This window comes from Zingiber officinale, chromosome 2A (assembly GCF_018446385.1).
Source record: "Zingiber officinale cultivar Zhangliang chromosome 2A, Zo_v1.1, whole genome shotgun sequence".
Lineage (NCBI taxonomy): Eukaryota > Viridiplantae > Streptophyta > Magnoliopsida > Zingiberales > Zingiberaceae > Zingiber > Zingiber officinale.
Genome location: NC_055988.1, coordinates 163394781 through 163410528, shown reverse-complemented (window position 1 = coordinate 163410528; position 15748 = coordinate 163394781). Strand labels below are relative to the sequence as shown.

Below are 15748 nucleotides of genomic sequence, written 5' to 3'. Positions count from 1 at the left end.
ATATCTAAGCGAGTTTCGATTTGATATATTGTGTGTCCTGTGGTTCAATTCGAGTCAAAAGTTATGTCCTCTTAAAGTTTAGGGTTTAATATTCAAATTGTAGCAGCTACGGTTTCGTAGTTGCTACAACTGAGTTGTCATGCAGTTATAGCAGGTGCGGTTTTATAGCTACTACAACATGAATGTTAAATCATAAACTTTGGGAGGTTATAACTTTTGACTCAGATTGAACCACAGGATGCACAGTATATCAAATTAAAGATCTCTGAACGACAGGTTAAACCACGGGACATACAACATATCAAATCAAAACTTATTTAGAGATCTTCGATTTAATATATTTTGTGTCTCATGGTTTAATTTGAGTAAAAGTTATGTTCTCTCAAACTTTATCTAGTATACATATAGCAGCTATGAAACTATAATTGCTACAATTACAAGTTATAATTTTGAGAGGTCATAACTTTTAATTCGTGTTAAACCATGAAACATATAATATGTCAAATCGAAGATCACTGAACGAGCTTCAATTTGATATCTTGTACATTTTGTGGTTCAACTCAAGTCAAAAGTTATGACATCTCAAAGTTTAGGATTTAACATTCACATTGTAGTAACTAGGAAACCGTAGTTGCTATAACTACATAGTAGCACAGTTGCAGCAGCTACAAAATCATAGCTGCCACAACTACATGATATCTTAGTTGTAGCAGCTGCGAAACCATAGCTACTACAATATGAATTTAAACCTTAAATTTTAAAGGTCATAACTTTTGACTCAGGTTAAATAATAGGATGCACAATATATCAAATCGAAACTCATTCAAATATCTACAACTTGCTATGGGTCAAACTCATGAGGCTAGGTTTCAGACTCAAAAATATATTGTTTAAATCCTTTTCGGAGGCTTTGAATAATTTTAGTCTTAAAAAAAATTATGTTGTAACAGATACGGAACCTTAACTACTATAATTGTGTGGTAGCTCAATTATAACAGTTACGTGTTAATAGTCGCTACAACGCATCTATTTAGGCTAAAAATATGAGAGAGATAATAATTAGACTAAACTATTATTTTATAGTGGAGAATAGTTGTGTCATTTTACCGGAGATATGATATTCTTTTGATAATAAATCAATATAGGACGTCCCTTTGAAGATTCATTAAAAAAAAATATCCTTTCTAATTTTTACCCAATTATTTTTATCATATTTAAATAATTTAAAATAAATTGATAATGAATTTTTATGTAAATTTTTTTATATAATATTTATGACAAAAATCAAAATGATATATTTTTTTTTTATTGGAGCTGACAATCCTTCTTTATTTATGAAAGTTCATTTTTGTGTATTTTACTTTAAAAATTGTCTTTATATTTATGATGGTACAATTACAAAACTATGTAATTATAGTAGCATATCATAACTACTAACAACATACTATAAAATGATGTTAATATAGTAAGATATCTAGATGGGCTCCTAGGCGCTCATAATTTGAATCTCGATGTATTTATAGGAATGTCATGTGCGCTTCTTAATTTATCCTGATGATCGGTAGAAAACTTTCATAGGACCGAATCGATCATCCTCGCAGTCTGATTAATCTTTTTTTTTTCATGTTAATATGTATTGATCAAGAGTTATAAATTATAATTATTGATATAAAGTGTTTTTATTATATCAATTTAAAACTATAATGGTTATAATATAATTTATTAATTTCGACCAAAATAATATATCTATATTATAACCCTTATAAATTCGTAATTATTATAATAATTATAAATTCGTAACGATTATAATGGAGTAAAAATAATAAAAAATAAAATAATAAAAATATGTTGATACGGAATTGGAAATCCCGTGTTCCCACTTATTTTTACTTTAATATCTATCACAATTAAATTTTAAAAATTATTTACTTTGATATATTATAACAAGTAGTACCGCAAATAAATTGAATCGATTCGTGAGCTTTTCGAGTCGGTTCAAAAAATATTTGATTCATATTTAAATTTATCGAATTCGAGCCGAACTTAAATATATTTGAATTTTATTTCGAATCGAACTTGAGCCCAAATTATATTGTTTGAATCATTCGCGAGCTTTAATATTTATTAATATAAGTTAAATATATATTAAATAAATAAATTTAGAGCATTTCGAATATATTTTCGAACAATAATTCAAATAGTTCACGACCATGTTCGAATATTTTAAGCTGAACTCAAACTCGAGCCATAATTCAAACCGAACTTTGAATCAAATATTTTGAATTTTTCAAACTCCAATATATTTATTTCGAGCTGAATACGAATTTTAAATTTTTCTACATATTCAATTTGATTTGTTTATACTCCTAATAACAAGTAATAATAGTGCTCAACAAATAGTACCCACGGACAACTGTTGCCAGTGGAGGTCTGGAGGAGTGATTTGCCCAATGAGGCTGTGGAGTCTAAACTTAGGATTGGTGGCGTGTGAATCCCGAGAGCATGTATCTTGGCCTACAAAATAATGGATCATAAATCATTTGTAATTATGATTAGATTATGATCATAATTTAATTGTAATTAATTATGATCTCTTTTTAAATTTATCGTTTTCATCAAATTATAATTTAGATCAGACAATCAAAAATTATCCAGAGGCTGTCCCTCATTCAACGCCCACAACCTGAACATCTGCATGCTTCCAGCGATCTTCAAGAGAACTCCAGTCGGTCAGTCCAATCCCAATTAGAATATGATAAAAACGATGAATTTAAAAAGAGATGATAATTAATTACAATTAAATTAGGACTATAATACGATCCCAATTAAGAGTGGTTCCTCCTGGTCCACTGGTTTTTACCCGGATATCTGATCTCGTAAATATACGTATCCCGGATTTTTCTTTTTTGTCAAATAGTGCTGAATAAATAAATAGCGCCGTCAAGACACATCCATTTGCTCCGCCGAGAAATTAAGAGGCGAAGAAGCACCGCCTAAACAAATTAGCTTGAAGATGGAGAATTGAGATGGATCGATTCAAGGTCGGAAGAGGCTGTCGCCGCACCGGCACATCCAAGCCACCAGATAATAACTCTCGTCCCCTGCTTCTTCCGGCGACGAGCTTCTTCCTCGCGGGAACGCCACCAGCGTCACCCTGCACGGCCTGCACCTCATGCACCTGTTCACGCACAGAGGCGGCCTCGACCCCAGCACCTTCACCGCTCCGTATCCATCATGCTCGCCCAACCCTGTCACAGAGAATAAGAGAATCAATCAATTAATCAGAAATTTTCATCACTGAATTCTGTATACGTTTCTTGCCTGCGTTGGCGAAGGAGAAGAAGAGCAGCAGCAGCAGCAGAAACAGTGAGGCCGAAGCCATGGAGGGGAGAAGGGAAGAGGAAGAAGAGTGAGTTAGTGGCTGCAGAGCATGGCATGGGTTAAAGAAATGATCCCGAGTGAAGCGGCGACTGCCATGGCAGGGCCATTTCCAGTTGGTGGAGGGGCGGTGGCAGTGGGCAGTGGCGATTGACTGACCAGACGAGCTCTGAGTTTCTGCAGGAGAAATTAAGCTGGAGATTGAGATTGTCGTTTGGCTGGCACTAGCAGCATTGCAGTAATATCAATTTTATTAGTTAAATATTTTGATAGAAATCGAATTGTAAAAATTTATATAAAAAATGTCTTTTAGCTATGAGAACAAGTAATTTGAGCTCTACTTATTAGATGCAACAAGCAACCAAACAATTGTCCTACCAACCCAGGACACAGTTGCAGAATTCACTAGAAAGAAAACAAATCATTGTCGAACTCTTATTAAGCACACTGTATAAACCATGTCACTCCATCGCAATGATACATCACAGGGACAACAAGACATTAGATAAGAGTTCAAGCAACATTCACACTGCATATGGTATAATACAACATACCACAGGGACGGCTCAACTGGAAACCCAAATCCTTATCATACCATCCCCTCATCCAGACAAGCAACTGTCTTTTCCCTAACCAACTGCAAACTTTATTCTGAAAAAAGAAATACGCAAAGCACTAATTTGTCGAACCAATCATGTAGTGAGGATGGGTGGAAGATAGTCAGATTTGGTTCCGAGGACTCGTGCTTTGGTGTCAGGGAAGAACTCCGTCCCTGGCAACTCTGTGACAGTGCCGTCACCGGAGACTCCTATAGGATAGCTAAGAAGGTGACCTGGCAGATCGCTGTCGAGATTGTCACTTGAATATAGATCCCAGTATTTCTCAGCTATCTTGTTGACCTTCTGTATGCACTCCAATGTCTGTGGATGCTGGAAGACTTCATCAAGCATTCCCAGATGCTCATACCAAAGGGCCATTCTGAAACCATGGATCTGTCCCTTTGCTAGTTCCCTCGTTGACAGGTGGTGTGGTTGGTATGCTCCCATAGCAATCTCAGAATCCCTGCTTCCATCCATTGATCGCTGGTTGATGTTGGCAGATCCGATTATGATATACTCATCATCAACTGTATCCAAGAATTTTAAGAAAATGAAATGTCATTTACTCCATACGTGATTGCATTACAAGTCAGCAAAGTGATATAATGACTGAGACCTTCACAAATGAACAAAACACTTGGACCCAGAAGGATAAACAGATGATATGACTGAACAAAAACAAGAATGATCAAAACCAGAATGCAAAATATGAAAGTTAAGAGAAAAATTCATTTAAACCCTCCACAGTTTGCTGGGGTTTATTGAAATGCTCCTATAATTTTCAATTTATCATTTTATCCCACATTGTTTTTTTTTTGTCGCTAAAATACCCTTCACCCCGTTAATATTTTTGGAGTCACAATCTCATGCAACCATTTGAGTTAAAGCCAAAAGGTAGAAAGATTATTGTATCTCAAATTTTAATTGCAAGCTAAGCTTCAAATCAACTTATGGCTTATCTATGCCAACATAGTGCCGAGTTCTAAGGCGTAAAGTCTTTCACAATTTGGCTTGTGCCCTACAAATTCAATATTTCTAACATTTTTAGAGCCAAATCCCATGTGTTGAAGCTAACAATCTAAAACTGACAGTCTCTTGAAATTTGATCATGAGTTGATTTGCTAATCAGCTTGCGGCCATTCTATTCCAACACAATGCCAAGTTCCAAGGTGTAAGCTGATTGTCAAATCAACTTGCAGCCAAATTTTGAGAGAGCGAGTTTTTTGGCTTTTAGCTTCAAAACAAGTTATAGTATGAGTTTATAACTCAAAATATTTGCTAACTTATACTTTGCGCGCTTAGAAATTAACACTCTGCTGACAATGCATGATAGTAAGTTGATTTGCAAATGAACTTCCAAGAGACCATGAGCTTTTCTGAGTTTTTAACTTCAACAAAAATTGTAATTTAAGTTTTCTAACTCTAAATCTCTTAGAAATAACTTAATTATTCTAACTCTAAATATCTTAGCAATTTTGAATTTTTAGGTGTAAGCTAATTTGTAAGGCTTGCGCACCTTATAACTTAGCATTGTACTTGCACAAAATGACCAAAGCTTATTTGCAAATTAGCTTACGACTAAAATATGAGACACCCTTAACTTTTCTAAATTCTTGACTTGATAAAGTTGTAGAATGGATTTGTGACTCCAAAAATGTAAAAAATCTTCAATTTGCAGGATGGGGCATTTCAACAATAGATCAAAACTATGGGGGGAGAGGATAAAATGACAATTCAACAAATTTGGGAGGCATTTAAAAATGGCAATAACTTATGCGGGTAAAATGAAATGTTCTGAATAGTTAGTTCATAAAATAACAATGAATTAGTTGAGCATAAGCACTTAAAGAAAAAATAATGTTGCTAATTTGAATAAATTGATTCACTCATGCATTTTGCTGACCCCACTTAGTGGGATAAAGACTTAGTTGTCGTTGTTGTAATGTTGTTATTTCACTTATGCATCTTGAGGCTTCTATACTATCAATTTGGTGCAGAGAAGGTTTGCATGAGCTATAACACCACTTGAGTAGAAGAAAAATGCTAAACCTCAGTATTCGATAAAAACATAAAACATATATATATATATATATATAGCAACTAAGGAACCTAATTTCTAAGCAGCTAATTTTTTGGTTTATTCTCAAAAATAGACAGGACTGCAATGAAATTATATCTAATGTTACATAACCAGATCCTTTCACTCATTTCCATTTGCAAAACAAGAACTAGTTAGACTGCCTAAATTCCATTGGAAGTCGAGTTTGAGTTTGATGAAGTTTCATGACTTTAGCCCACAAGGAACTTAGAAAAAAAGTTTGTTTTGTTGGTTAACCTGAAAACTTGAATTTCCTATCAGTTACTAGGTTTCCAAGAGGCATAAAATAGCATACTGTGAAGCAAACAAACTCATTGCAAATGATAAATTATGCAGTACAAAAATGCATATCCATTAGCTTATTCAAATCAATCAATTAGTAAATGTGGGTACTACAAGTCTCAATTTAGGTATAAATCAATCAATGAAGGAAGTGCATGTCTTACAGAACTCTAAAACCATGTAGAAATAGAAATAATAGTAAATGAAGACTTACCAATCATCATTTTCGTATGAACATAGATCATAAATCGTCTGGCCTCTTGAGCCTTGCTGTAGTCAGTGTCTGGCGGTGGCTGCTCCTCAGGTTCATATTCCCCACTCTTTTTTACCTCTCGATTCCCTAAGCAAAAGAAGGTCAAATAGTCCTTCGGATTATCTTCGAGTCCTTTTGCCTGAAGAGCTTGAACAATATCTGCATACATCATGTCCATTGTCCGCCGCTGCCAATCTAAGATTGCTTGAACTGATCCACTTTCTGGTATGCCCTCTGGCCACATTGGAACAACGATATAGACAGTAAACCTTTCCCCAGCTTCAATCTTACTAACAATCTTCAAAGACAACTCCTTGGGGATCAGATGCAATGCACCAATGTCCTCAGGCTTGATGTCATCAGCTTTCCATGCATAACAACTGCCAAGGAAGTATTGATTTTCAATGTAGATAAAATCTTTTGCCCTACGAATAGCATTTATGTATGCATCTTGAATGCTTCTATCAATGATGTTATCCTTCCCACTAACAAGCCCAGCTCTAGCAGCATCCTCTGGGGCCTCAGGGAAGCCAAAAGCAGCACCTTCATCAATAGATCTGAACAGTTGAACATTCCAAGTATCTTGGTCCTCTGGAAACATGACAGGAGAAGGTGGAATTATGATATCAGATATATCTCGAAGCTCTACAAGGACATCTTTTCTTCCCTGCTTTCTCCATCTCTGTTCAAAATTGTACAAAACATCCCAGGCAATAGGTCCTTCGAGCCGTGAATGGATATCATGCCAAGGCTCTCGTGGTCCACCTTTCTTGATTGAAGCCTCTCCAAAATTTGGTTGGTGGAAGTCATCATGATGAGCCGTGTCCAATGTCCTGAACAAAGAATGAAATTGTGTATCATATCTCCCATCACAAAGATCAATGCCCCCAACAAAGCTCATAATTCTTCGCTGCTGAGAACTCTTGTTAGGCATCTTGTGGTCAACAACAACAATCTTTTGATGATGAGTGAACATAGTGGCAATTTGTAGGTCTTGAACAAAGCTTCCACCATCATCAGGATTTCGAGGGCACAAAACACAGTGTACATCCGAGTCCTTGAAATATTGTTCAGTTTCCTCATCATGGGTTGCCATAAGACCATCTTTCTTCAGTAAACCTACTGAGGTTCTGTCATCCCAAACTAGCATAAGGACTCGAACACCTTCACTAGCCTTCTTCTTAAGGAGCTCTCCAAGTGTAACATCTCCACCTGGTTTTGGCCTCTTGGTGTCTCTCACCAAAGTGATCTCTGTGTACACAGACCATCCCGTGATGTATATAAGATGTTGTGCATTACTAATTGCATCAAAAATATCTTCCCAGCACCTATGAGGTTCATAGGTTTTACCATCAGAAAGAGGGATTCGGGGAATGAAGTCGTCAGGGACATGTGCATCTTGGTAAAGGGTTACCTTGCAACCTTGTCTCTGTGAGAAAAATGTGTAGGGGACACCAGGATATTTTCCACTTCGAACACCCCTTGCCCAGTTGCGGTCTTTTGAAACATCAAAGTATTGAAATTTCACATGAACCTTAGCATCTCCAACAGGATTCCGATGTTCATCACATATCTCAAGCCACCTATCCACTTCTTCACCATCAAGAATCTCAGTGACCGGCAAATAAGCTCTTCCAATGAGTGATGCCCCGATAGGGTTGTCATCTTTGATGGTGATGACAACATCTGCTGCCATGTGGGCACAATATATATGAAATGACTCATACCAACGAGGATTGATAGGTTCCTTAAGTTTTCTTGTTCGGCCAACACGGGCCTTCTCTAGATCAATTGTGGCATATATATTGGTGGAACCTTTGCCAAAACCCACAGTTTCTTCAATACCTTCAACAATCTGTTCAAAGTATTTCAATGTGCATAGACTAATCAGAATAGAAGAAACAAAAAGGCATTCAATAAAAATATAAACTAAATCAAACGTCTAAATAGATAATCTCAACCACAATCCACGAGAATCAACAACAATTGTTTTTTTTTAAAAAAAAAAGGCTCGTACTGAATGGATCCCTAACCGGTTCTCTTCTATTTTGCAATGATTTCTTATCACACTTTGATGAATCTCCAATACACAGTCAATTTGGTGTTGGGTTTGCCCACATATTGGCCTCGTATTTCTAGTTATAGCTCAAGTGTCAAATAAACTCTATTTAAGGGGTGTTTTTAGATGTTTTAAGTATAGTTATGAAAATCAGATTAGAAATTGAACTGAACTACTCCAAGACACAATTTCACTGGTCAAACTAGTGGGTCAATATATTGAATTGCATATTGGACAAGGTAACTAGTTAGACTAGCACTGTTTAACCAATCCAACTGCATAACTACAACAATCTTAAATTTAGTTATAAAGAATATATTTATTCAGTAATCAATATCACGATATCTATTTGATTTATAAAAACTGATCAGTTCAATCAGTTTTTACCTGGTTTAAATGAGTATCCAAACCAAGTAAATTGCTCTTGTTTTTCATTGTGCAAGTGCAATTATAGCAACGGAGACGAAGATTTTATTATATGGATTTGCAGTAAAATTATTCATCATTCTAGGTGCACCAGATTTTGATCTACAAGTCTATAGTTTTTCGGCAGTTTCTAGCAAGTGGTGCTAGAGTAATATCCAACCCATGGTATTTGAGACACTTTGCAAACCCAACATTTGGGATATCTTCTTTCTGTGAACAATAAATTCTACAAATCTACTTTCTACATCACGTTAGAGAAATAAAAGATGCAACACAACTTGGGAATATAAAACAGTAATCACCAACAGAGTCCTCGCAAAATCACACAGTACTCACCAATCATCAGCTAGCAACACGCCGTGCTAATCTTATAAGCACAAAGTTGGTACAGAGAAGATCGAGAAACCAGAGATCAGTAAGTCAAGTGCTCATCACAATATAGGCTTTACCTTACGAAAGAAACGTGGAGCGCCACCAGAAGCTCTGTGAGGATTCGTCAGTGAGTCTGCTTCAAAAATCGAAGCATGGAGAGTTCCGTGCAACAAAATCTGCGCCATTTCTCACCTGCTATCTCAATTCCAAAAAAGAGAAAAATATATATATCAGGGAAGAAACAGATCCGAACCGCAAGACTAGCTGATAAATAAAATCAAACAGCAAGATCGCATCTTCCAGAACTTAAATCACAAAAGTGGCCGTCCTCCCCCAAAGAAAAATAAAAAAACTTTCACTAAGAATAGAATCTGACAAATTAGCAAACTTCATCAAAGACTAACCAAATCAACAGAAGAAACAAAAGGAAAAAAACACAATTTGAAGTGCAAAACCGAGTAAAAAAAGTCATAGGCTCACTTTCCGCAGTCTAATTTAACTCAAACAGTCGAAAAGCGAAAGCCATCAGACCGGCACGGCGGCACTGCACCATACTCATTCAGCTGGAGTAGAAAAATCAAAACCCCTTTTTTCCCCCTTTCAGAATCAAGATCCGTAAGGAAATCCCGCGTCAAACCCGCCGATCTTGCAGTAATCAAGATCGAAGAATTATAATTTCAGTGTACTTACCCGGTGACGAATCCCGCGTCGAAGCGAGTGACCAAATCGTGACAAAGAAGAAGGAGAGGGACGGAGGAACTGTGAGAGATGACGATCACTGCCGCCTCGGCGTTGAGGCGCGGATTTATATAGAGAAGATGGAGTGAACGGATCAGATCTGGAAGAAGTGGGAGGAGGAAGGAGCTGAAAAGCCCGTGGGAAGAACGTTGACGATTTATATTTTTAACAATATAAAAAATGAAATAGAATTAAACAAGAAAGAAACACAAAAATATATTTATTTTAAACGAAAAATAAAAATGCATTTACTTCTTTGAAGGACTACTACAAACAGTTGGCCTAGCAATTACTTCCAACTAAAGGAATCAAGAAACAACCTGGACCCTTATCCAAATATGTAAAATTGACTATATAAATCCTTTATTTATTAGACTGTATCTTTTATTATATTATTATTTATATTTAAATAAATTTTATTTTATTTTATTATTATTAACTAAATTTTATTAATTTTTTTCGTTTAATGTGTTAGTTGTCATAGTTTCATATAGTTTAATTAAAATATTTATTTATCGTCCAAGTACGTATTTGTATCATCTTAAATATATCTCTCGAAATTTTTCCTTAATAGATATGACTTTAATCTTCTCTCTAATACTCTTATTATTTATTTTATTCATTCTTATATGTCTAGATATCTACTTTAACATCATCATCTCTATAATTCTCATTTTATGCTCATGTGTTGGAGTCATATCTCAACATTCAGCGTCATATGACATAGTAAGTCTAACTGTCATTTTGTAGAACTTCCCTTTAAATTTTAGAAGTTAGAAGTTCTTTACGATCATATAAACACACACGACGTTCTTCTCTATTTCAACCATTATGCTTGTATTATACATAAGATATCTTTCTCAATCCCTCAATCATTTTACAAAAATAATCTTAAATACTTAAAGTTCTCAATTCCAACCAACTTATTATCTTCTATTTTAACAATTATCTCATTACATCTAATGTTGCTAAACTTAAAATTTATATATTATATCTTTACTTTTATTAAGTCTAAAATCTTTTACTTCTAATATTTTTTTACCAAGATTCTAATTAATATTTATTCTTCTATTTTTCTCATCTATTAAAATAATATCATCTATATAGTATCAAGTCTTCTACTTATGTAAAGTCTGGCCATGATGAATTATCTCGTCATGTTAGCTTTTAAGTCTGAATAAAAAAAGAATGTGTTAGTTTATCGGTTAGTATTAAACTAAGATAAATGTTTAACAAATAAATTCAATAAAGGAAAATATCAAATTTAGAAAATCATAATAAAGTTAAAGAAAATTAATAAAAAATAAATAAAGTATAAAATAACTTTAACTTTAAAGAGTACTAATTTTAATATAATGTATGAATAGATATAAATTAATACCATAGTTTTATAAATTAGATTTAGTAAGGATATATATAGATATATACAATAGTGTAACATAAGACAATGTTAAAAAATAAATTTATACTTACTAATGTTGTCATTCTAAAATATTTATAAAAATTTTTTGGCTCGCAGTGTTTCAATCCTAAGATATAGGATTAAAGGACGTAAATATTTTTATATATAAAAAAATAATTAAAAAATATTAATAAAATTTAAAATTATTTTATGTGTAAAAAGGAAATAAATATTAACTTCATTATAATTTTAAATTTTAATAAAATTAAGACTAATTATTAAAAGTATAGATTCTTAATTAAATAATAAGATACGGTATGTAAAAAGGAATAACTAGTTATAGAGATTTTGAATTTCCTTAACTACAGGGGTCATATTATTTATATGTTCATAATACATCAAATAATAATTTTGTACAACCTAGTTAAACAGTATATTTTTAGTGCCTAGTCAAAATCTAAATTTACTTGGGGTTGATTATGGAGATATAATTAATTAATTGATTAAAAATATAAATAAAAAATAATTATTAATTTTTTGAAATTATAGAACAATAATATCTAATATTTAATACATTCAAAATTAAAACATACAGTAAAAAATATTATTGAAATTGTGCTCTTCGATTTTTCTTAGAATCAAACCAATTAATTATTATATCATTATCAATTATTTCAATCAACTCCCGTTAAACAAACTCATTAAATAAAACTAATCAAATTAATTAATAAATCTGTTAATAAATTTAATCAATTTATTAAAATAAAAAATAGTAGTTGACTCATACAGATAATATCAAAACAAAATATATCTATGACAATGGTCATACCGGTTCGTGTGTTATTCGAGAGAAGGGATGTCGCACTTGTACTCGTCGAGTTACTGCCGAACACCTGTATAACACATGAATATAAAATATCATGTAAATGATAATATAAAAATCTTCAAGAAATTGAGAGATTACATCGCCCAGAAAGAAGCTCGATTGCTCAAAAGAAATTCATTCTAAAAATAAGCAGATTTACTCGAACCTAGTGATGGAAAAAGATGATCAAAATTAAAATCTTTTGCACCTACGACTTTACTGATAAGAGGAAAAATAAGGAGGTGGGGGGACGACGATACTTATAGCTCTGTGGATAAGAAGAAAAATAAGAGGTAGCGTGGTGGAGTTTATAAAATTTTAATTTAATTAAAATTCCTAATAAATTGACATGTGTTTTGGAAATTTAATTAAACAAAATCAAAAATTTTGATTTAATGGAAAGTGCATGCAAGAAAATAGGAAATAATTAAGGGAAAAAAGTATAGAGATGATTTTTTTTTCTAAAGTTGGTGGGGCCGGAGCCCACCCTAATCCCAATGTGGCTCCGCCCATGACTGTTATTGTGTTAGAAAATGTTGTGTGAATTAGAAACGGAGTTAGATGTTTTCAGATTACTTAAAATGGATTTTACAAAATCTTATAGAAGATTAAAATGTGTAAATATATTGCTCCTAGGGCGTAGTATAGATGGTGGATGTATGATAACTTTTGCGTAATGGTCAGAAGTCGATCCCTTTGGGTAATGACCGATATGGTCGATTTCATCGTGCGCTTAATGCCTATATAACTGTATAAATCTCCTTTCATATTTATGAAATTGGCTTTACAGAAATCGTTAAGATAGAATTTATTTTTTTCAAAAATATGAAAATATAAGAAAAATACTTATTAATATATCACAATATTTATTTATATGGTGTTAAGATACATGCAATATGACCGATACGTAATGATGTAATAAAATTGTACAATATATTTATTTTAAACATTTTCCATATGTATTTATTTAAGTATATGCAAATCAATGGCCAATTTCACTAAAATAATATTTTATCCATACATTTATTTTTAAAATTATTTTTTATTTTATTTCAGAATAATTTTTTTTTTGATTTTTTACATTATCTCAATCCAAATCATTTAAATTTATAATAAAAGAAAATAGTGGTCATCCCTCGGTTTTCTGACCTACCTTTCGTTTTGCAGCATGACCCATCCCCCATTCCTCACCCTACAGGCCTACACACATTCCAGGTGGTGGACTCACCACGTAAATCCTAAACTTAGGACATCTTGAATAATTAATTTTTTTCATAATATTTTTTTTTAATTTCTAATATGCCACATATCAAAAGTAAATAATTTTAAAACTTCCGTATAACTTTTTTAATAAATCCTACCTTACATATCATATATCTTTATTCATTATTTTTCATTTAATATTTCTATATAATTTGTACTTAATATTTTAATTAATCCTCATTTATAATTTAATTTATTTATAATTTTTAATTAATAAATGAATGAACTTATTATTTTTAATTTAATTTAATTTAATTTATAATTTTTATTTAATATTTAATAAATTTATGAATTTTAATATAATTATAATCATTTGTTTAACTTATCAAATAGATTTATTTTCAAAATTTAATAATTTTAAAAAGTCAAATACATAATATTGTTTTTCAATGATTAATGACTCCATCTTTCATATAATTTAAGCTCTTAGAATATGACGTCCTTGGATAAATCTATTTGATTATATTGAAAAGTCCAATTGGGATTTCCCTATCAGGCCAGATTATTTCGAGACAAGCGGAGCATTTATCATGAAGAGGATGAGCTTCAAGAGCATGAGAAGGAGTTTCATGCAGTATCGGATACCAGATAGATTTTCCAAAGAATAAGATTTTTTTCGAATAAGCCAATTCATTTGAGATCATACAGATCTAATTTTTTTCCCTATTCAAAGATCAATCCTTTGTCTCTGTGTTTTCACATCGAGAATTCTTTGCATATGAAGAGATTTCATTATTTTCCAAACGGATTCTCCTACATCTATATATACACACTGATTCATCAGGAATAAGCAAAGAGAAACAAGCAAGTTTAAAAAATTAAACCTACTTTTGAACTAAAAATCTCAAAATTTATCTCCACACTCATCAGAATTTTTTTACTGAGTTTTTTAACTTTACAAACCTTTTAAAAATTTTGTATTGGAGATGTTGTTAGACTATGGGGACACTCGAATGGTTTTGAGATAAATGAAAAAATAAAATATTTTATTAATTAAAAAAATACTATCAAAGTACGTCGAAATCAACGTACCGAAGGTGTATAACAAACTAATGGGACCGAAACAAAAAAAAAAAGAGCAATTACCTAAAAAAGCCCCTTAACAGTTAGTAATTCTCAAACTCCCCTCCACCCTTCTTTGATTCCCATATCATCGCCATTAACGGCTCACTCGCCTCCTCTGAGGCATTGACTTTCTTGATCAGCAATTCCAATTATTATTATCATCGGAGATGCTCGAGCATGGATTCAAGGACGGAGCCGAGCATTGATGTATCCGGACTATAGCCCGTGGGCCATCGGATACTATTTTATTTTTTAAAATTATTTATTTTTTCATCCCTAATTTTTTAAGTTAATTTTTCTTATTAGTTTAGAATTAAATTCTACCATCAGTCCACTATTAATCTGAGTTCTTTTTTTATTTCGAATTGAGTTCAATTTCTGACTTCATCATTGAATCAGAAAAGAACATCTTGATCACCCTATCCAACTTTAGCGCGGGGGCCAACAAGATAGTGCTTCGGACGAAACTAACACAAGCCTCCAAGTGGAAATAATTCAACAGAAGCTTGACGTGGAAGGGCATTTTGGTAATTTAATTGGCTAAAATATGATCCTTTGACGAATTTAGCATTATGAGATTCTAGAAGCTCAATTGGGTAAAATTCTAAAAGGATACTTTGGGAATTTTTGACTTTAAAGATCCACCTGGAATAATAATAATAAAAAAAAGTGCGACAGCATTCACGAGATGGGGCTGGCCGACGAGGCGTCCGCGTCTTGGGAGGATAACGCGGAGAAGAAATCGCCACGATCTTCCCACTCAGAGCAGAAGACCACCCGGCCCAGACAGCGCCGTGTGATTGATTAATGCACCGACTCACACGTGACCCGACTCCACAAGATACCATCGCAGCACGTGGCAAGACTTGTTGAATCAAGCAACACCTGTCGCCTGCTGCTTTAACTTCGCCTCCCACTGCCGCCGGTTCGTCCACCACCGACGGCCGT

The 15748-nt window shown here is 33.3% G+C and overlaps 1 protein-coding gene across 2 annotated transcripts; it reads right to left on the bottom strand.

Moving 5' to 3' along the window:
* Nucleotides 1-3784: 3784 nt before the first annotated feature.
* On the bottom strand, nucleotides 3785-10358 carry LOC122042978 (phospholipase D alpha 1-like). 2 transcript variants are annotated; one of them, XM_042603392.1, is made up of 4 exons: nucleotides 10158-10358; nucleotides 9545-9662; nucleotides 6572-8465; nucleotides 3785-4504 (listed from the first exon to the last, which is right to left on the bottom strand). In XM_042603392.1, exons 2-4 carry the CDS (start codon nucleotides 9650-9652, stop codon nucleotides 4071-4073), a joined length of 2436 nt encoding a protein of 811 aa, XP_042459326.1. In that variant the 5' UTR covers nucleotides 9653-9662; nucleotides 10158-10358; the 3' UTR covers nucleotides 3785-4070. The 2 variants fall into 2 exon arrangements, with proteins under 2 accessions (XP_042459326.1, XP_042459327.1); XM_042603393.1 differs by having other exon boundaries at nucleotides 9545-9659.
* Nucleotides 10359-15748: the final 5390 nt, after the last annotated feature.

Bases quoted from the DNA above. Each gene is read 5' to 3' on its own strand.
- LOC122042978 (XM_042603392.1), bottom strand. From the start codon at position 9,652: ATGGCGCAGATTTTGTTGCACGGAACTCTCCATGCTTCGATTTTTGAA. The intron at 8,466-9,544 runs GTAAAGCCTATA...TACTTTGAACAG, and splicing joins CTCCACGTTTCTTTCGTAAG to ATTGTTGAAGGTATTGAAGA. The intron at 4,505-6,571 runs GTAAGTCTTCAT...TCTTGGATACAG, and splicing joins TCATACGAAAATGATGATTG to TTGATGATGAGTATATCATA.